Source organism: Rhinopithecus bieti, unplaced genomic scaffold (genome assembly GCF_001698545.2).
Source record: "Rhinopithecus bieti isolate Rb0 unplaced genomic scaffold, ASM169854v2 scaffold_947, whole genome shotgun sequence".
Lineage (NCBI taxonomy): Eukaryota > Metazoa > Chordata > Mammalia > Primates > Cercopithecidae > Rhinopithecus > Rhinopithecus bieti.
The window spans coordinates 3,056,033-3,077,531 of NW_016803664.1; the positions used below are offsets into that span (position 1 = coordinate 3,056,033).

The window sequence follows — 21,499 nt, forward strand, 5'->3', positions numbered from 1 at the left end:
AGTTACTGATTTTGAAATTTTAAAATATCTTTTGTGTTACTGGAAAAGATACTGAAAACCATGATTTCAAATAATGATGAGTTTGACAGTTTAAAACACTAACAAGCTCAAGTCAGAAAACTTGAAGTAGACATTCTTACTTATTATTTTTGTTGTTTTTTGAGACGGAGTTTCACTCTTGTTGCCCAGGCTAGAGTGCAATGGTGTGATCTTTATCTCGGCTCACTGCAACCTCCACCTCCTGGGTTCAAGTGATTCTCCCGCCTCAACCTAACAAGTAGCTGGGATTACAGGCATGCCCCACCATGCCCGGCTAATTTTTGTGTTTTTAGTAGAGACGGGGTTTCACCATGTTGGTCAGGCTGGTCTGGAACTCCTGACCTTAAGTCATCCACCTGCCTTGGCCTCCCAAAGTACTGGGATTACAGGCGTGGGCCACTACACCTGGCCTATTTATTGTTTATTATTAACACTAGCCTCATAAAAGCAAAAAAGGGAACTATTTAAGAACCACATAAAATTTACTTAGATTTCATAGGGATTAACATTGAAAAAATGAATTTTCTAGGAATGGAAGATATTCTTAATTTTTCTATTAAGCTTTTATGTTTAGATCAGAAACATGTCACATGATTCAAAAGAATTGGTTTCACAGTCATACTTGGGTTGGAACCGATTCTCAAGGTGCCAGCAACTATCTTTAACTTTAGGTTCTTCTGATTTTAGTTTTTTGGGTCAAGGTCTTGTTCTGTCACCCAGGTTGGAGTGTAGTGGCATGATCCCAGCTCACTATAGCCTGAACCTCCCAGGCTGAAGCCATCCTTCCAACCTTACCCTCCTGAGTACCTAGTACCACAGGCACACACCACCACGATCAATTTTTTTTCTTTCTTTTTTTTTTTTTTCTGTAGAGACAGGGTCTTGCTATGTTGCCTAAGCTGGTCTTGAACTTCTATGCTCAAGCACTCCTCCCATCTTGGCCTCCCAAACTGCTGGGCACATGGCCCAGCTTTAGGTTCTATCAGAAAGTTGGAACAGGAAAAAAGATGGAGATTGGCACAAGTATATCTTAAGTTTAAGTTAAAAATTTTAGTAGGACTGTTTATATTAGTCAAATTATTTAAATACAAACTATTTGAATTTAAATCTAATTGTTTCAAATAAGCATTTATTAATACTTCTATACATGGGTTGCTTTTGATGTCCTGCATAAACACGACACTTAAACCCGAGAAAAGTTATGACACTGTAGCACCCACTGTATAAATTGAGGCTCTACCATTATTCTACCTAGGAATATTTTAGAGTAAGGCAAATAATAGTGCTGGAAAGTATCTGTCAATACAATAAACTCTGGCCCAAGGTCTTAAGGGACTAAAGAATACAAGATAATGAGGCCGGTTGTGATGGCTTATGCCTGTAATCCCAATACTTTGGGAGGCCGAGGCAGGCAGATCACTAGGTCAGGAGTTCGAGACCAGCCTGGCCAACATAGTGAAACCCCTTCTCTACTATAAATGCAAAAATTAGCCAGGCATGGTGGTGCACACCTGTAGTCCTGGCTACTTGGACTTGTTTAATCGCTAATCCAGTCATCTGTAATGTGGGCCAAATATTTTACTAGTTTTTGAAAAAAATATATTCGGTTCTAGAAATTATGTTTTATGCAAATTTGCTAGAACCAATTATACTTAGCCTGAATTCTACTTTTCCTCAAATGGTTTTGCGCTAGACCTTAGGGGTCAGCAATACTTTCTATAAAGGGGGTATTGTTGTAGATATTATTTGGTCTTCTGTGGGCCAGTTGTCTCTGATGGCACTACTAAACTTTGCTGATTGTAGCACAAGAGCAGCCACAAATGGATACATACCATCCACATGGGCCCCATAGCTTGGGAAGTAATATACTCGCCCAAGTTATATTTCTTGGGAGGCTGAGGCCAGAAAATCACTTGAACCCAGGAGGTGGAGGATGCAGTGAGCTAAGATCGTGCCACTGCATTCCAGCCTGGGTAACAGAGCGAGACTCTGTCTCAGAAAAAAAAAAAAAAGAAAAAAGAAAAAAAAGAATATAAAGTAGTGAATCTTAATAAAACTGAGGAACAGGCCTAAGAAGTATTTAATTTTATTTTTAACTCTTTAGGTCTGTTTTTCACTGGAACTACATTTACCTTTCCTTTAAATCTAGTGCAGGTTGGCAAACTTTGGTTTGTGGGCCAAAAGTGGCTCACCATCTATTTTCATAAATAAAGTTTTACTGTAATACAGCTATGCCCATGTATTATGTATCATTTGTGGCTGCTCTTGTGCTACAACAGCAAAGTTTAGTAGCTGCATCAGAGACAACTGGCCCACAAAACCAAATATATCTACAACATACCCCTTTATAGAAAGTTTGCTGACCCCTGGTCTAGCGCATTGAGGAAAAGTAGAAATTCAGGCTAAGATATAAGTTGGTTCTAGCAAATTTGGCATAAAACATAATTTCTAGAACCAATTATTTTCAAAACTGATAAAATATTGGCACATTACAGATACTGGATTAGGTATTAAACAATTATAGATAATAAAAAGAGAAAACCTTTGAATGGTCAGTACTTTAAAATGTCTTTGAAGTCAATTAAATGAATATAAACATAACAGAGTAATTAGAAACCATCCTGAGACTAGCAATGTTTTTAAAATGCTTAGAAGTTTAGCAACAAATGTAGCTATACAACATACATTATAGTCCTTGAAATAAGATATAAGTACAACAAATAACTTTTCAAAGCCAAATCATTACAAAGGGAGTATTAGTGAAAGTAAATTTCATGTAAGCAAATTACTTAGAATGTAAATGCCTTTCCTAACTTAGAAATCTAGAGCCCCAAGCACCCCTGGTGATAAAATGTGAATTTCTTAATCTAATCCTTCTTTTCATACTTGAAAAAAAATCCTTAATCATATTAGGTAAAAATTTAAAAAAATGTCACGGTTCTACTAATGCTGAAGACCCTGTGAGTGGCCTTAAACTCTAAAAGCATTTATATAATTCAACCATCCATATATCCTTTAAAAATCATATGAATTACACACACACACACACACACACACACACACGGCTTTATCCTAGATCTGGTTTGTGAGGTCTCAAAGATCTTACCAGCAGCCAAAGAGTTCAATAAACCTTAAAAGCTACCTGTAAATGAAATGTAGCCATGTTCTTCTTTTAAAAAGAATAGAGAAGTCAGAAAATAACAAATAAGAAGTATCACTGTATACAGCTATCAGTACAAACAATTGGATCCATAGGACTCACTCACTAGTTACTTTTCCTTCTTGCTTTTTGGTTTGAAATTACATCAAAGACATTACTGACTTCTCACAGAAATCAGCATCTTAGAACTACACATTAAAGGCTATTAATTCTGACACTGTTCTAAACAGTGGTTACTGTCAGCATAAACAGTGGCTACTTCTTATTAATGTATGAAAAAAATCACTTATGACTAAACTGAATGTAAGTTTGGAATGGATTATTGGATAATCCATTTATATACTTTACATACAAAGATTTTTCTGCAAGTCTGACCGGTAAGGTTAGAGAATGAATAAGCCACTTTGGAAATTTTGTATCATAGTAGCCTTCAAATAGAGATACCTTATCTAGCAGCCCGAAATAAGAAACTCTTAAGTACATACGGTTGTTGTGTGTTCTCTATGCTGCTTGCCCAAAGAACTAAGCAAATATCTATTCTAATTCATGTTCAAGATCTGGAGTGTTTACTCACGAAGTTCAGCAAAAGCTGGTACTTCACGTAAATACTATTTATTCCAGAATCAGTAGATTTCTTCCTAGTCTTAAGGGCCTTAGATCATTGTTTATTTTTATTTTTTTTAAGACAGGGTCTCACTCTGTCAACCAGGCTGGAGTGCAGTGGTGTGATCCCGGCTCACTGCAATCTCAACCTCTAGGGTTCAAGCAATTCTCTCTCAAGAGTACCTGGGACTATAGGCACACACCACCATGCCAGCTAATCTTTGTATTTCTTTATAGAGGTGGGGTTCCATTACGTTGGCTAGGCAGATCTCGAACTCCTGGGCTCAAGTGATCTGCCCGCCTCCGCCTCCTAAAGTTTTGGGATTATAGGTGTGAGCCACTGCACCTGACCGGGCCAGATAATTGCCTATAAACACACTCTGTTATCTTGACTTCCTAGTGACTTCCATAGGACTCTACTCACACAGTATTTTTCTTGCTGCTCATCTTAACTATTTTCATGGATAAACTGGAGCTATCAGTTTCTCTATAGTTCTAACTCTTGACCTTTTTCTTACTGGTTCAGATGGCTAGCAAGCTCTTAAACCATAGTTTTATAATTATTCATTTCCACCCATCCGTTCTGTTTGTCATCTCTTTCCAATTTAAGAAAAAAATCTTCAGTTTAGACACCCTCAGGATTTAGTATTTTTTTTCTTTTGAATATTCTTATTCTACCTAGTATGTACAGGAGCATGCTAGATTATTAGACATGGTCTAGCAGTCTTTATGGTTTGGGAATACCTCAGGATATTTCCAATTGTCTCAAAAGGTATCCCTACATTTTCAAGTTTACTACAACAAATGACTAAAAATTCACATTTTTTAAAAAAGAGCCATTCCCTAAAATGAAATTCCATAAAACTTTAGGAGAAAGAAAGGCATCACTTTCTTACTTTTTTTTTTTTGAGACAGACTCTCGGCTCCGTCACCCAGGCTGGAGTACAGTGGTGAAATCACAGCTCACTGCAGCCTTGAACTCTTTCAGGGTCAAGAGATGCTCCTGCCTTAGCCTCCCAAGTAGCTGAGACTACAGGCACATGCCACCATACCTAGACAATTTTTTAAGTATTTTTTTTTTGTGTGTGTGTGTGTGTAGACAAAGTCTCACTATGTGTCCTAGGCTGGTCTCAAACTCCTAGATTCAAGGGATACTCCCACCTTGGCCTCCCAAAGTGCTGGGATTATGTGAGCCACTATGCCTGGCCCCATCACTTTCTAAATTATAGTCAATGACTAATTTAAGGGCCAATGAGCTTTGTACCTGTCTGCATCAAACCAAGAAAAAGTAGAGTCTAAGCTACTTTGATTCATGTCAGAAACAATAAAGTTCCTTATAGTGGTAGAGAAGAGTTAGCAAAATTTTATTTACAGGCAGAGTCTTCCTCTGTCACCCAGGCTGGAGTGCAGTGGAGTGAACATGGTGGGCTCAAGTGATCCTCCCACTTTAGCCTCCGAAGTAGACAGAACCACAGGGGGTGCCAATCACATCTGGCTAATTTTTTTGCAGTGACAGGGTCTCACTAGGTTGAACTTTTGGGCTCAAGTGATCCTCCTGTCTTGGGATTACAGCCACTGTGCCCTGACAAAATATTTTTCTTGATGGAGTAAATTACACTTTGAGAGTTTAACCAAGAAATGATGGTAACAGCTTTTGTGGGAATATATACATACACACTTTAAAACAATGTACAAAAGAGAGCATGACACTCGATTAAGAAACAAATAATCATTCATCAGGCTATTTATGGGACTGCAAACAAGTTATATTCAAAACTTATAAGACATGTCGTTTTGATGCAGAGTTAATATTTGATACGAAAAAGGTATTTTCAAATGCTATAGAACAAGAATACAACTTTAGGTATTTGGGTCTAGGAAGGCATTTCAAATCTCTCTAGGTATTTACTTACATTTTGGAAAGACTTGTTCTGATATATCTTGCTTCTTCAGAATTCTATTATCTACTGTAGCATATAAAAGAAAATGAGCTATGTTTGGAAATACTAACACCAACTTAAGAAATAAAGAATAAAGAGCAAAGAAACTTTTCTCCACCTGAGAAATGCTTCAGAGGGCCATAAAGACGTTCAATCAGTGATTTAAAAAAGGAAAAAAAAAAAGCACTGACTCCTGAGAGTTCAGAAAACAAAATAATTAGAATGAATTCTAGGGGCAGCCGGATTTGATTCAACAAGTTTTCTTTCCTTTCGTAGATTGTTTTTCTGCAAGTGAATGCTAAACAACAATAGGAGCTGCTACAATTTACCATGCAGTCATTAGGTGCCAGGCACATACATTATATACACAGGTGGAGGTAACGTGAAAACTTTTTATTTCACTATAAGACTTATCCTTTTTTATATCTTCAAATTTTTTTGTTTGCTTTTCATCCAAATTTGGTAAAAATGAAATGCTAAACTTCTTTAAATTTCAGGCTGTAGTGGTATGAACTAGCTATAATAATGAAGAAACATGTACTGAATATCTAGGATACACCACACATATAGTACGTACATAATACTCTCACAATAACATCTACCATAGGAATTATCATCCCCTTTTACAAATAGAAATTGGAGGTTCACAAAAGCAACTTCTCCAAGGTTATAAAATAAAAAGCTAAGGGCAGGCTGCGCACAGTGGCTCACGCCTGTAGTCCCAGCACTTCGGGAGGCTGAGGCGGGTGGATCACGAGGTCAGGAGATCGAGACCATCCTGGCTATCGCAGTGAAACCCCATCTCTACTAAAAATACATCCTGGCTATCGCAGTGAAACCCCATCTCTACTAAAAATACAAAAAATTAGCCAGGTGTGGTGGCGGGTGCCTGTAGTCCCAGCTACTCGGGAGGCCGAGGTAGGAGAATGGCGTGAACCTGGGAGGCGCAGCTTGCAGTGAGCTGAGATCGTGCCACTGCACTACAGCCTGGGTGACAGAGCAAGACTCCATCTCAAAAAAAAAAAAAAAAAAAGCTGAGGGCAGATAAATAAAATCCATTATATGCTTCACTGGGAAGTCTGTGGTTTTCTACTACTGTAGGTCCTTAAACAACAAAGCCAAATAAAATAAATTTGATCAGTAAAACATACTTGACAGAATAAATTTGTTTTAATTTAATATACTAAGCAAGATATTTTCTGAATAAACCAAGGTATTAAATAATCAGATTTTAAAACTCAAAAATAAAATGGTGTTTGATATTAAGTTAGGTTGTAATCTTGGCCCTATGTGTGATTTTTGGCAAGTTAATTTATGTTTTTGAGTCTTAATTTTCTTACTTGTAAGTAGGGAATATTAGTTATAGAGTTGTTTGGCAAAAGGTTGAAGATTAGGATATGGGTAATGGTTAACAAAGTTCCTCACACATTAAGTGTTGCACCACTAACACAGTGACACTGAGGCTGTAAAGGATGCTAACAAATACATTACAAATGTTTCCTTTTTTCCCCCCCACAAATTACCAGGAAAAAACCCTGCCCCAAATCCCCACCCAGAGATTCAAAATTCCCTTGAACTTTGTATCTCAGTAAAGATCTGATATAGATGAAAAACAGCTGATGTACATGCTAAGAACAAAGACAAGAGTTGGCAGTTAGAGAATGGGAGGGGAGGTTTAAGAACCCTAAAAGGGAAGGAAAACACCCTGCAAAGCCAAAGTACCACCCATGCCTTTGGAAACTCCCAGATAAAACTTTAACAATTATAAATGCCTTCCATTATCTCTTGGCCAGAATAGTTGAGGTGTTTATCCAGGGTAGACTGCTATGACAACTTATCTCTTCTCATATCTGTTCTGATTTCATGTGTTCCCCAACTCAGTCTATCTCAGGAGTAGAAGAGTGGGTTTGCTATAGGAAAATTACAAAGGTTGCAACTTGTATAGAATCTAGTAACACTGTACTTTTAGATGTGACCTCAACATGTGTTTATTTTTTCACACCTCTATGCATTTTACCTGTCTGGTTCATTCTCTCCTTCTCTAACAGATGAGCTGCCTCGCATCTTTCCAGACACAACTTAAAGGTCAACACTTCCTGAAGTCACTATAGTAGGGTTAGTTCTACCTACCCTATGTCACCAGAGCACTTGGTACACACCCTTACTTGCTTCACTGCAATATAATTAATTTCCTGAATGCCTGTTTCTCATATAAGATAGTGAGGTCCCCGAAGACAATTATGTGTTTGTATATGTTTGAATTCTCAATGTCCAAGCATTATTCTACTGTTGCTGCTACAAAATTCCACTTTTCCCAATCTTTAAATCTGTCTACAGAAGCAAGTGGAGAATCTCATGTGCTTAAAAAACATCACTTCTTCATCAGGAGGAAGAAAACTATGCTCACTATTCGTTTTTGGTTATTTATTGAGCATATCAGTTTTAAAACTGTAAGTATATAGCATTTTAGACCTGAAAGGAACTTCAAATTTCCCACTCCAAACATCCTAAGGACTGACTAGTCTACGGCTATACAGCCAATCAGTGACTGAGCTGGGCAGATTTGGGTGAACCATTCACTTAATGTTACTGACTATACTGCTCTAATGATATTTAATACACCCTAGTTAGACCTTCATCCACAAGCAAAAGTTACTATTCAGTTGTTCTGGAGGAGGAACAGAGAAGCTGAGGTATGCACTTATGATACCTAAACATAAATCAGTTTACAAAAAAAAAGAGTCTCTAATCAATGCTACATGATCAAATTATACAGATTATCAATGCTCTGCATGCTAAATAACCCTGCCTATTATTTTTTGTATCAGTATCAGCAATACTAACCTAGTCCTTTCACTGTTTCTTTAGAAAAAGTAACACATATTTTACAGATTAAAGATAGAATGAACAAGCAGCAAACTGATGAAATCCTGAATGTTACTGCCAAATTTCCAATAAGGTTTGGAAAGTATAATAGTCAAATTATCATAAAATAAAATATACATAGTCAATTTTCATTTTTATACTCAATTTTTCTTACAGTTTGCATGTCAAAATTTATAGTTTATGTATTTTTCAATAAATGCTCTGAAACAGGAAATCACAACTTAAAATTCCATTTTAGATCCAGAGGAGGTAAACAGTATAACCTTAAGTGTTCTTAGGACTTATTTTGTCATTATTTATTAAAGTATCTTCTTTTAAAATCTTTCACAGTTAATCCTAGAAGTGGGAAAAGTATCTGTCTTTAAGGTTTTGTTGTTTTCTTTTTTAAATACTTTGAGATTTCAGCCAGGTGTGGTGGCTCACACCTACAATCCCAGCACTTTAGAGGCTGTGGCAGGAGGAGCACAGAGCCCAGGAGTTTGAGACCACCTTGGACTGCAGAGAGACCTCCTCATCTCTACCAAAAAAAAAAAAAAAAAAAAAAAAAGCTAGCCGTGGTGGCCAGTCCCTGCAGTCCCAGCTACTTGGGAGGATGAGGTGGGAGGGTCGCTTGAGCCACGGAGGTTAAGGCTGCAGTTTGCAGTGATTGTGTCACTGCTCTCCAGCCTGTGTGACAGAGTCAGATCCTGCCTCAAAAAAACAAAATAAAACAAAAAGGCCCTGAGGTTTCAACACAGCATTTTATCTAAAACATATTTTCAATTAATTAAAATGCATTTATTATTTATACGTCCTTAATAACATTTAATGTACACTAATATAGCTAGTAAAATACAATATATAAGTAGGCTTGGCTTGCAAAATTTCCTAATGGTTCTCAAAGAAATCAAGGTTTCATCAGAATTCAGTGACTTGTTACAGATACCTGAGAATACAGAGAACTATCTATAGAGAATGCATAGTTACAGAGGTAACTATTCATTACCTCCAAGTAATGAATGTTATTATGATTACAAATGTAAGAAATGCTGGTGACCTCCAGTGTCTACTCTCTTTCCAGGCTGTTCTGTCCATTTTGCTTTAAAAATCAAAGGACTATGGAACACTGAAAATACACTGTTTCTTAATGTCAGGTTAAGAAATGAGATGAATTTTTCATTCACTAATCTGTTTTTTTAACCTGTATAGTTCTACTAAATATTAATGTGTAATTTAACTTTTATTACTTTCATTGAATTATAGTAATAAATTACAAGAAAATTGCACTGTTACATGTTTTAGCAGTACTGTCAGTTTTAATATGATTTTCTGTTAATTTAACAGAAATCATCTGTTATACTGTTGAATCACCTACCCCTGCATAGCACACAACTGTTAAAATGTAAATTGCCCAACTATTTTTAGCCACTGCTGAAAAAAATTCCTGTCTTCGGGAATAATGATTTGAGGCATTGTGTTCATTTTGTTTATCAAGCAGCTATTCAGCCTCTAGTGGGCCCAAGTGCTTATGCAAGCAAAAGCTTTTAAGAATGCCTGCAGCTGCAAGCCAACCTTCCAGGTAGGCTGCAGGTTCAGAGCACAGCTGCCCTAGGCTGCATAAAACTCAGATCCATCTGGAACTGAGTTACAAAGAGGATTTCAAATTCGACTTTTCATGTATCACACGGTGGAGAAGGCGGGGGAAGAACACAGAAAAGAAGGAAGGCAAACAACCAAAAAGATGGTATCTCTACTTTAGCCTTAATAAAAAATAAAAAGCTCAGACCCATGCTGCTCCTTCTAGATTACTACTTGCCAAGCCGGATATTCCATTCAGTCTATACTTCGATGAGCTGACTCATCCGGCAGCACCTGCGCCCATGTGTTAAGTACTGCCAAATAAAAGCCCAACGCCCATTTACACAACAAAAAGATGTACCCTACAAGGCACTGGGGCCTCAATCCAACAGCCTCATGCCCCATTTGTTCTAAGCAAAGGGAGAAGAAAAAAAACTTCCTTTCTTGCACCAGAGATTTAAAAATTGTAGGTAGATTTATGGTGCAGGTTCATTTACAAGTACTTTTACTTCTTTAAAGAATAAAGTATATTTAATAGCACAGTTGCCCCTACAGTATTAGATTATCATGGCCATTAATGATTGTTCCACCAAACCTTTGCAACTTTCTTCATCAAAGCCCTTTATTCTCAAAGGATACATTTTTGAGCAAAGAGGGATCAACAAACTAGTTGCTTGAAAGCTTTCCTCATGCTAGGCTGAAGTTAGGAAAGGCTTAATGAAGGCTTTTAAACCCACAAGGGCTTCACAATGAACATCTGACTTTGTGATTTATGCATATTAATAACCTCAGTCCTACTGAGGCAGGCTGAGCCAAACATATACTCCGAATCTTAATGTCTTTAGCTCCACTGGGATTATTACAAATGTAAATTTCTAAGATTTTCAGCTATTAATCTCTGTCTGTCCTCCTGTTCAGCAACATAATGACTAATTAAACATCAAAAGACCTGTATAGGAGATCATCTTTGACAGCTACTGGCCTAGTCCTCTTCCCAAGAGGGGAATTCAAATGACAGGGACAAGGAGTAACAGCGTATGAGTAAGCTACAAATCATTCCAGAGAAATCTAAAAACCAAACATTAAATGTGGATTTACCTCAATCAATGATTTTGTTAAGCACTGAACAATTACTATGCAAAGTATGCCCACTGGCATCAATCGAATGTACCCATGTAGCAAGGAAATGCTGAACACCTGAAATCAGTTTGCTTACCAGCAAGTTAAAAAAAGACAGGTACTTACAGAAGAAGGCAAACCAGGAGGCACCTTTCTGACTTTTTTTGCTTGCAAGGGATCTGCAAATGGAAAACAATACATTTCATCAGCATATTATACTGGAAAGAAATTAAGACTTCAAATGAACAGAATAACTTTTCTCCTAGTGTCTTTCTTGCTTTCCAATATTTGGGAGTAAGCAGCAAAATACAGTAATGAGGGCCTCATTCCTTTTAACTAGTCCCAGTGAAAAATAGGTTCTCCTAAAAAAGTGATACATTCTGAAAATACATACCCCATAAATTTGGGAAGATGACAGCAAATGAACCAATACAAGAAAGAAAACAACGAACTAGTATGAGGGAAAGGAATGAAAAATTTTTTTTTTTTTGAGATGGAGTCTCGCTCAGTCGCCCAGGCTGGAGTGCAGTGGCGCGATCTCGGCTCACTGCAAGTTTTGCCTTCCGGGTTCATGCCATTCTCCTGCCTCAGCCTCCCAAGTAACTGGGACTACAGGCGCCCGCCACCACGCCCGGCTAATTTTTTGCATTTTTAGTAGAGACAGGGTTTCACCATGTTAGCCAGGATGGTCTCGATCTCCTGACCTCGTGATCTGCTCACCTCAGCCTCCCAAAGTGTTGGGATTACAGGCGTGAGCCACCGCGCCCAGCCTAGGAATGAAAATTTCTTAAGAAACTGTTCTGCCGGACATGGTGGCTCAGGCCTGTAATCCCAGCACTTTGGGAAGTCAAGGTGGGCGGGATCACCTGAGGTCAGGAGTTTGAGAGGAGCCTGGCAAACATGGCGAAACCTTGTCTCTACTAAAAATACAAAAAAATTAACTGGGCGTGGTGACGGGTGCCTGTAATCCCAGCTACTCGGGAGGCTGAGGCAGGAGAATCACTTGAACCCAGGAGATGGAGGTTGCAGTGAGCCAAGATGGCACTACTGCACTCCAGCTTGGGCAACAAGAGAGAAACTCCATCTCAAAAACAAAAACAAAAAAGCTGTTCTGTGCCAGGTACTATACTAGGTAATTCAGAGTTTCATTTGCAGAGGGGCACTTAGTGTAATAGGTCATGTTGATAATATGACTCCTTAGCAGAGTCACATTTAGTGTCTGCATCACATTGAGAATTAGGCTTAAAAGCATATTTTAAAAACTGAGAGCTAATGCTATGCTTGCTATCCTATAGTTTTTTAAAATATTAAATATGGGCACTGACAAATGCAATGTCATTCAGTATTAGGTACATTTACTTTTAACATTATGTTGCTATAACCACAACTACAGTATTAATTATTGTAAAATTTGTCCTTGAATGTTTATATTTCCAGGAAATAACCTGACAGAGAAAGTATATTTCTTTCTTAGAATTTATCAATATAAACGAAAATGTATTTCATATGTAACCAGTCTCACTTGATGTGTTAATTTTACTTATATGTAAAATATAAAACTTGTTCATCTTATTTACTGTAAAAAAAGTGATAAACACAGCATTCCAGGTTTACACAAAAAATGCATCAGATTCAGGATTTTCTGAGGAGCTCATTATTAGGAACACATGAAGAAGCTGATGTATACTTTTGAAAGCTGTAAAAATGGGAATTAAACAATCACAGCACAATCATTCCTCAGTATCAGTGGGATTGGTTCCAGAATCCCTGAGGATACAAAAATCCACAGATGCTCAAGTCCTTTAAATAAAATGGTGTAGTATTTGCATATAACCTATGTACATCCTCTTATATACTTTAAATCATCTCTACATTATTATGTACAATACCTAATACTATGAAAATGCTATGTAAATAGTTATACTGTATTGTTCAGGGAATAATAAAAAAAAAAACATAAGACTATACATGTTCAGTACAGATTGAATCACCCATTACAAAGTTTTTTTTCTATCTGTGGTTGGCTGAATCCACAGATGAGAAACCTATGGATGCAGAGGTGGCCTCAAGTGATTCTCTGGCCTTGGCCTCCCAAAGTGCTGGGATTACATTTTCCTGGTCCATAAATGACACCATACAATAAAACATGCAGTTTAACCCATTTGTTTTTCAGAGACAGGGTCTTGCTCTGTTGGCTAGGCTGGAGTGCAGTGGTATGAGCACAGCTCACCGCAGCCTTGATTTCCTGGGCTCAAGCAATTCCCCTGCCCTGGTCTCCTGAGTAGCTAGACTACAGGTGTGTGCCACTGCACCCAGCTAATTAATTTTTTTTTTTTTTGTAGAGAAGTGTTTCACTATGTTGCCCAGGCTGGTTTTGAACTCCTGGCCTCAAGTGATCCTCGGGCCTTGGCCTCCAAAAATGCTGGGATTATAGGCATGAGCCACCATGCCTGGCCTCAGCTTAACCCATTTAACTTTGGGCTGGGAATTCTCTACAGTGAATATCCCAGGAGGCTGCCAAGTTAAAAAGGCAACTTTATATGTAGCACATGAAGAAAAGTGTACACAATAGCGAAGGGGGAAGCATTCATTTCCTACCCCAAGAGGCAAGCCTATATTTCCTTAAAACAGAAGTGCCAAAGATGAACAGCATCTGGCACACTCTATATTTGTAAAACCCCAACTACTCACAACTAATATAGCATTCCCTTGAACTAAAGTCACATTCTTTGTACGAAACAGTCAACTGAACTGCCTCTACCAGTTTATCATTCTACTTAGAGGTTAAAATACATATCTATTCCTGAGCCACATCTTTCTTAGGGGGATGGAGTTTTGCTGGTTAGACTTGGAGCTGCATATGAGGACATGAGGTCAGCTCTGAGTCTCGTGGACTGGTTGGGTATTTGAATATAACTAGGATACTTCAGAAAAGAAGGAGAAGGGAATGAATGGGGGTAAGCAAACACCAGTGTCCACTTCAATCCCAATTAGTAAAAGATTCATTTAGGCCAGTTTTTCCGCTGCCATGTGAAAAGAAATTTTTCTTTTGTATTTGGTTACCTACCCCTACACAATCAAATACAAAATGTCCGATTTAAAATCATGAGAGCCTGGGATTCAACAATCACTTCTGGGAGGTTGCAAAATGTAACAGCTAAGAGATGGCTGGGCGCGGTGGCTCATGCCTGTAATCCTAGCACTTTGGGAGGCCAAGGCAGGCAGATCACTTGAGGTCAGGAGTTTGAGACCAGCCTGGCCAATATGGTGAAACCCCTTCTCTACTAAAAATACAAAAATTAGCCAGGCACTGTGTCGCGTGCCTGTAATCTCAGCTACTCAGGAGGCTGAGGCAGAAGAATCACTTGGGCCCGGGAGGCAGAGGTTGCAGTGAGCTGAGATCACGTCATTGTACTTCAGCCTGGGGGACAACAGCGAAACTCTGTCTCAAAAAAGAAAAATACATAAATAGAATAAAATAAAATAAAAGAGAGTAAGCTGGCTGGATTCTAATTTCAGCTCCATCATATAGCAGCTAGTTACTTAACCCTCTTTGAGCTTCAGTCACCTCCATGTAAAAAGGGGGTAATACATCCTTTTGTGTATTTCATGTATTGTGATAATACATGAAAGACGCTTAGGGGAGTGCCTAACAAGAGCAAGAGACTTAACATATTTTAGCCATTATTATTAGGTTTCCATTAAAATGTGGGGGAAAATGATTATAAATTGGGTAATTAGAAACTGTTGTACAGCATGTTGATTTCCTAAAGCATCTAAATAGTTTGTGAAGATGCTGAGGTTGATGCAGATCATCTCAAGAGTCCTTTTAAACTTTGAGATTTTATCAATAACTGCAATGCTAAGAAAGAGCGGCTAACACTGAGAAATAGCCATAAAGAACGTAATAAGAACCCACTAAATGACATTTACACAGGAAATGGGTGGGCCTCTCTGGGCATCAAGAGCTACCATATCCCAACTCAGCATTGGCCAAGTTATTTAGCTTCTCTGGGTCTTGGTTCCTCATTTGTAACATGAAGTTAACATTACAACCTCATAGAGGTTTTGTAAAAATGTAGTGTGTACAGCAACACTCCTGGCATGGAGGAGACAATCAATAGTGTCTATCATCATAATCAAAATTAAAATGAAGAAGATACAAGTTTTAATTTATAGAAAACCTGAATTTTAAGTCTGGATTTTTCTGAAATTTACTCCCCTCTTTCCTAGTTATTTCAATAATTAATTTTCCCCTGAACTTAATAGTGTGTTAGCTTGTATTAAGTGCTTCTTGTCACAGTATATACTCATATAGCACACTAACAAGTTATTTTTCTAGAGTAACACTGACATATCTAGACTCCAATGAATGCTCCTATTCTGAATAACTCATTAGGTAGGAAACAAGATTGGAGATGGAAAAATGCATTTACAATTTATCCTTTCTTTAATAACAAAAAGCGTACTGGTCTAAATCACCTGGGCTGACTTAATAGTACACATACTAAATCATCCATAATACTGAGAAGTGGATACATCTAATCAGAGTTCTCTATGCTGAATATGATGATCTATCACAGTGCCAGTTTATACCCACAAGCAGACCCTAGACCTAGAGACCAGGAATATTTCACCAAAACACAGGTTAATAGAAAGTAGATACATAAATATGAAGCAGTCAACAAATGCCTGTGCAATAAAAAACTGTGACATAATCTTTTGGTGGACTAGCTGGCCCACTTTTAATTTAAAAATGCTTTGCAGCTTTAATTTTGTTGTTTAAAAGATTTTTGGTAGAAATCACCAAAAATTCTGACATTTAAACACAGTTTGGATAAAGCATCAAGGAACACTAAGGTTTGCTGTAAGCAGCAACACAGAATAGACTGGCCTGGTTAGGCTATGTATAAGACATAAAAGAAGGAAGCTAATGAAAAAATAATGGGGTTTGAATGCTTCATATGCACAGTTTCCTTTTGCAATAACGTTTCAGAACTAGATAGGGGTGATAGCAACACAATGTAGTGAATGTAGTATATGCTACCTAACTGTACAATTTAATATGGTAAATTTTACCTCAATTAAACAGGAAGTGGAGTGTAGAAGCAAGTAATATGCAAAAGACAATGAACCTGGAGTTAGAAAATCTTAAAATTTTATCCTAAGTACTGATTATATGAATGTGCCTGCCCTCCCTTTTGACCCTCAGTTTTTATGTTACATCTATTTATAGCAACTGACTAGCAGGATTGGTGAATTGATAAGATGAGAATGTATATAAAACCACCTTGGAAATTTCGTTATATGATTTTTGGTAAAGAATAAGTTATTAACATTAGAACATGAATTTCTAATTACAAGGAGGAAAACTAGTTAAGTCTCATTTTTCACTACTTAGTCGCTCATATGAGGACCAAGCAAGAGCATTAAACTGGCCGTTTGAAACTTGTTAAAATTATGGCTTACAAATTGAAGTCATCCAAAATTATTCATGGTCAAACCTTTCATTAAAAACTTATAATGTATTTGTAAAAGTAAGAGTTTTGATAATTTCTTTTATTAAATATCTAATGGATGTATTATTTTTGTGCAATTAAGCTCTGACATCAACATGACACCCAAGAATCCAACTCTCTTCTAATTAAAAGCACAGACAGGGCTGGGCGTGGTGGTTCACACCTGTAATCCCAGCACTATGGGAGGCTGAGGTGGGCAGATCACTTGAGCTCAGGAGTTCGAGAGCAGCCTGGGCAACATGGCAAAACCCTGTCTCTACAAAAAAGAAAAAACTAGCCAGGCAGAGTGGCACATGCCTATAGTCTCAGCTACTTGGGAGGCTGAGGTGGGAGGATGGCTTGAGCACAGGAGGTTGAGAATGCAGTAAGCCAAGATTGTGCTGTTGCATTCCTGCATGGGTAACAGAGTGCGTAACTGTCTGAAATAAACAAACAGGAGAAAAAAAAAAAGCACAGCCAGAAGTACAGACTATGGGAGGAAAAAACAACAACAATGTTTGTGGGATGGGATTTGTTGTGTGATACACTCACCAAGTGCTGCAGAGTCATGGAGTGGTCTCCTCCTGGAACTTGTAGCTGAGAATGAATAGTATGCTGTCCCAGGTTTTCCTGAAGAAGATAGCTGTGCTGGGCTCCCAAGCCCCAGATCTTGTCTCAGGAGACTAGACTATAAAATAAGGCCAAGGAAACAAGTTATTTTCCTGCTGATACTGATCCAAACCTAAAAATTTCATCACTTCTGAATTTAAAGTAACTTCAGCAATGTCTTAACTTAGAACGCAAGGAATAAGTATGTTTTGAATTCAATTAGACCACTGCTTTCAGCCCATACCTACTTTCTCCTTTTTTCTCCACCCTCACGTTGTCTGCCTTTTTTTCCTTTTTTTTCTGAGATGGAGTCTCACTTATTTGCCCGGGCTGGAGTGCAGTGGTGAGATCTCAGCTCACTGCAACCTCTGCCTCACACATTCAAGCGATTCTCATGCCTCGGCCTCCTGAGTAGCTGGGATTACAGGCGTGCACCACCATGCCTGACTAATTTTTGTATGTTTAGTAGAGATGGGGTTTCACCATGTGGGCCAGGCTGGTCTCGAACTCCTGACCTCAGGTGATCCACCCGCCTCAGCCTCTCAAAGTGCTGGAATTACAGGTGTGAGCCACTATGCCCAGCCACATTATCTGCTTTTTAATAATTATGTAGATCCATACAATCTAAGAGTTAAAAGACACTTTAGTGGCTGTGTAGTATCACACTTTTAATCATCAATATTTTGAAAATGGTCACTAGTCTTTAATACTTTCATGAGCACATATGGCAGCAGAAATTCTGTTCTTCTTCCTTTCCTTTTTTCTTTTTAGAGATGGATCATGATCTGTCACCCAGGCTGGAATGCAGCGGCACAATCACAGCTTACTATATCCTGGAACCTGGGCTCAAGTAATCCTCCTGCCTTAGCCTGCTGAAACACCTAGGACTACAGGCATGTGACACCACACCCAGCTAATTTTTAAAATTTTTGTAGAGACAGGGTCTCCCTATATTGCCCAGGCTGGTCTTGAACTCCTGGGCTCAGATGATCTTCCCACCTTGGCCTCACAAAGAGCTGGGATTACTGGTGTGAGCCACTGCAGCTGGCCCATTCCTGCTTTCTTCATTTGTGTCTCATGACATGAGTTTGACAGTTCTCCTCACCATCTCTTTTTAACACTATATTTAAGCAATCTATATTAAGAAGTTAAGAATGATCACATGCTTATGTGGTTCTTCATTTTGTTGCATCTGCTGCTATTAAGTCATGTCCCTCCAATGTTGTACCTGTTTGGTTTGTGCTTTTTGGTCCCAAATATAAAATTTAACATTTATCTCCGACAAAATTCATCTTGTTATACTTGGTCCATCACCATCATCCATTCCTATCTTTTGCAGATCTTAGTCTGTCAACCAATGTATTTGCTAGCCTTTTCAATGTCTTAGGCATCGAAAATGTGATTAAGAGAAAACCCATCAGGATGACAAGGCTGAGGAGAGAGCCCTGAGGTATGCTACAGTGACATTATGAGACTTTGTCAAGTGCTTCATTTATAATTCAGAGATTCAGCAGCCCTAACCTACTAACAGAGTAACCCTATCACAAAACAAATAAGGTTAGTTTGGCAGAATTTTACTCCAAGATTTCTGGTAGCTGAAATGAAATAGGATCATAAAGATTTGAAAGATAGGAGAGGGAAAGAAGACCTCAAAAGGAAAGGGGGTTGAAATACACTTGAGAAGGTACTCTCAAGTGAAAAAAACTGATTCCTCTGGTACATTTACGAATCCCCCATCATATATTTAATAACCCTTACTGCCGTCACCATACTCTTAAAAATAGTTGTTTCAGCCACCGAGTATCACAAAGGAACTGAGAAATAAACCTCAGTTCTGGTCAAAAAGCGGCAGCAGAACTTTGGAACAGTAGCCCTAATAGCCCAATCTCTGCCTCCAGTCTAACAGTCAAGAAAAACTCTCATTTAAATGACTTTTCTTTGGTGTTTAAGCTTTTTAAAAAGTTGAGGTGGAATTTATATAACATAAAGTTAAACACTGAATGTTTTGAATCACTGGCATTTAGTACATTCATAATGTTGTTCAACCGTCACCTCTCTAGGTTCCAGAACAGTCTCATCACCCCAAAAGGAAACTCCATATCCATTAAGCACTTACTCTCCATTCCAGCCTCCTCCAGCCCATGGCAACCACTAATCTATTTCTGTCTCTATGGATTTGCCTATTCAGGATATTTCACACAACTGGACTCATACAGTATGTGGCCTTTTGTGTCTGACTTCTCATATTTAGAATATTTTTGAAGTTAATCTATATTATAGCATGTATCAAAGTACTTCATTCCTTTTTAGGATAATATTCCATTGAATATGGCTATACTACAAATTGTTTATCCATTCATCCACTGATGGACATTTTAGTTGTTTCCAGCTTTTAACTACTGTGAATAGTACTGCTATGTATATTCAAGTACAAGTATTTGAGTACTTGTTTTCAATTCTTTTGGGTATATAACTAGCAGTGGAATTGCTGGGTCGTATGTGTAATTCTATGTTTAACTTTTTGAGGAACTGCCAAACTGTTTTCCACAGTGGCTCCACTATTTTACATTCGTACTAGCAATGTACAAGGGTTCCAATTTCTCCATATCCTTGCCTAGTTTCTGTTTGCTTTTTAAATTACAGCTATCCTTGAGCGACAAAGTGGCATCTCATTTGCAGTGGTTTTGATTTGCATAACCCTAACGACTAATGATATTGGACATGTCTTCATGGGCTTGATGTACATCAGAGTATCTCCTTTGGAAAAATGTCTAGTCAAGTCCTTTGCCCATTTTCCAACTGGGTTATCTTTTTGTTGTTGAATTGTAAGAGTTCTTTATAAACTCTGGATACTAGGCTTATCAGATATATGAATTGCAAAATTTTCTCTCATTCTGTAGACTGGCTTTTCACTGTCGTGATAATGTCCTTTGATCTACAGAAGTTTCCAATTTTAATGAAGTTTTTTTTTTATATTGTTGCTGATTCTTTTGATGTCATATCTAAGAATCTACTGCCAAATTGAAGGTCATGAAGATATACTCCTAGACTTTCTCCTGAGAATTTTATAGTTTTTTGCTCTTATATTCAGGTCCTTGATCCATTTTGAGTTCATTACTGTGGGCTAGGTGTGGTAGCTCATGCCTGTGATCCTACTACTTTGGGAGGCTGAGGCAGGAAGCTCTCGAGCCCAGGAGTTCAAGACGAGCCTGGGCCACATAGGGAGGTCCCATCTCTACAAAAAATTAAAAGAATTAGCCAGGTGTGATGGTGTGTACCTGTAGTCCCAGCTACTCAGGAGGCTTGAGGTGGGAAGATCACTGGCGCCTGGGAGGTTAAGGCTGCTTGAGCTATGATAGCGCCACTGCATTCTAGCCTGGGTGACAGAGTGAGACTCTGTCTCAAAATAATGGTAATTATTATAATTTCTGTATATGTTGTGATGAAGAAGTACAACTTCATTCTTTTGCATGTGGATATCCAGTTATCCCAGAACCATATATTGAAGATAATACTATTTCCCTATTCAGTAGTTTTGGTATCTTGTTGAAAATCAATTGGCCATAGATGTTTAGGTTTACTTCTGGACTCTCAATTCTATCCCATTGGTCTATGTTTTAATAACTGTAGCTTTGTAGTAAGTTTTGAAATTGGAAAGGGTAAGTACTCCAACACTGTTCTTTTTCAGTATTGCTATGGCTACTTGGGATCTTGAAATTCCATATAAATTTAAGGATCAACTTTTTCATTTCTGCAAAAAAAAGGCCATTGGAAGTTTGATGGGAATTGCATTGAATCCACAGATTGCTTTGGGGAATACTGACATCTTAATATTAAGTGTCCCAATGGACTGGATACCAAATGTGTTTACATTTATTTAAGCCTTGTTTAATTTTTTCTGGCAGTGTTTTGTAGTTTCCAGGGTACAAGATTTATATTTCATGTTTAAATTAAATCTTAGTGACTTTCAAGGGAAATGAAAAAAAATTAAAGAAATTAAATTAATTCTTATGTATTTGATTCCTTTAAATACTATTAAAAATGGAGTTATTTAAATTTTCATTTATTACTAAATAAACTATATATCC

At 37.9% G+C, this 21,499-nt stretch overlaps 1 protein-coding gene across 6 annotated transcripts in view; it reads right to left on the reverse strand.

The window, feature by feature from the left end:
- Positions 1–21,499, reverse strand: part of TCF12 (transcription factor 12) — a 397,916-nt gene that overhangs the window by 83,717 nt on the left and 292,700 nt on the right. For all 6 annotated transcript variants that reach the window (XM_017896545.1, XM_017896551.1, XM_017896526.1 and 3 more), the window contains 2 exons: positions 17,355–17,490; positions 11,431–11,483 (listed from right to left, as the gene is read on the reverse strand). In XM_017896545.1, coding sequence (XP_017752034.1) covers positions 11,431–11,483; positions 17,355–17,490 — 189 coding nt within the window. The remainder of the gene's footprint in view (positions 1–11,430; positions 11,484–17,354; positions 17,491–21,499) is intronic.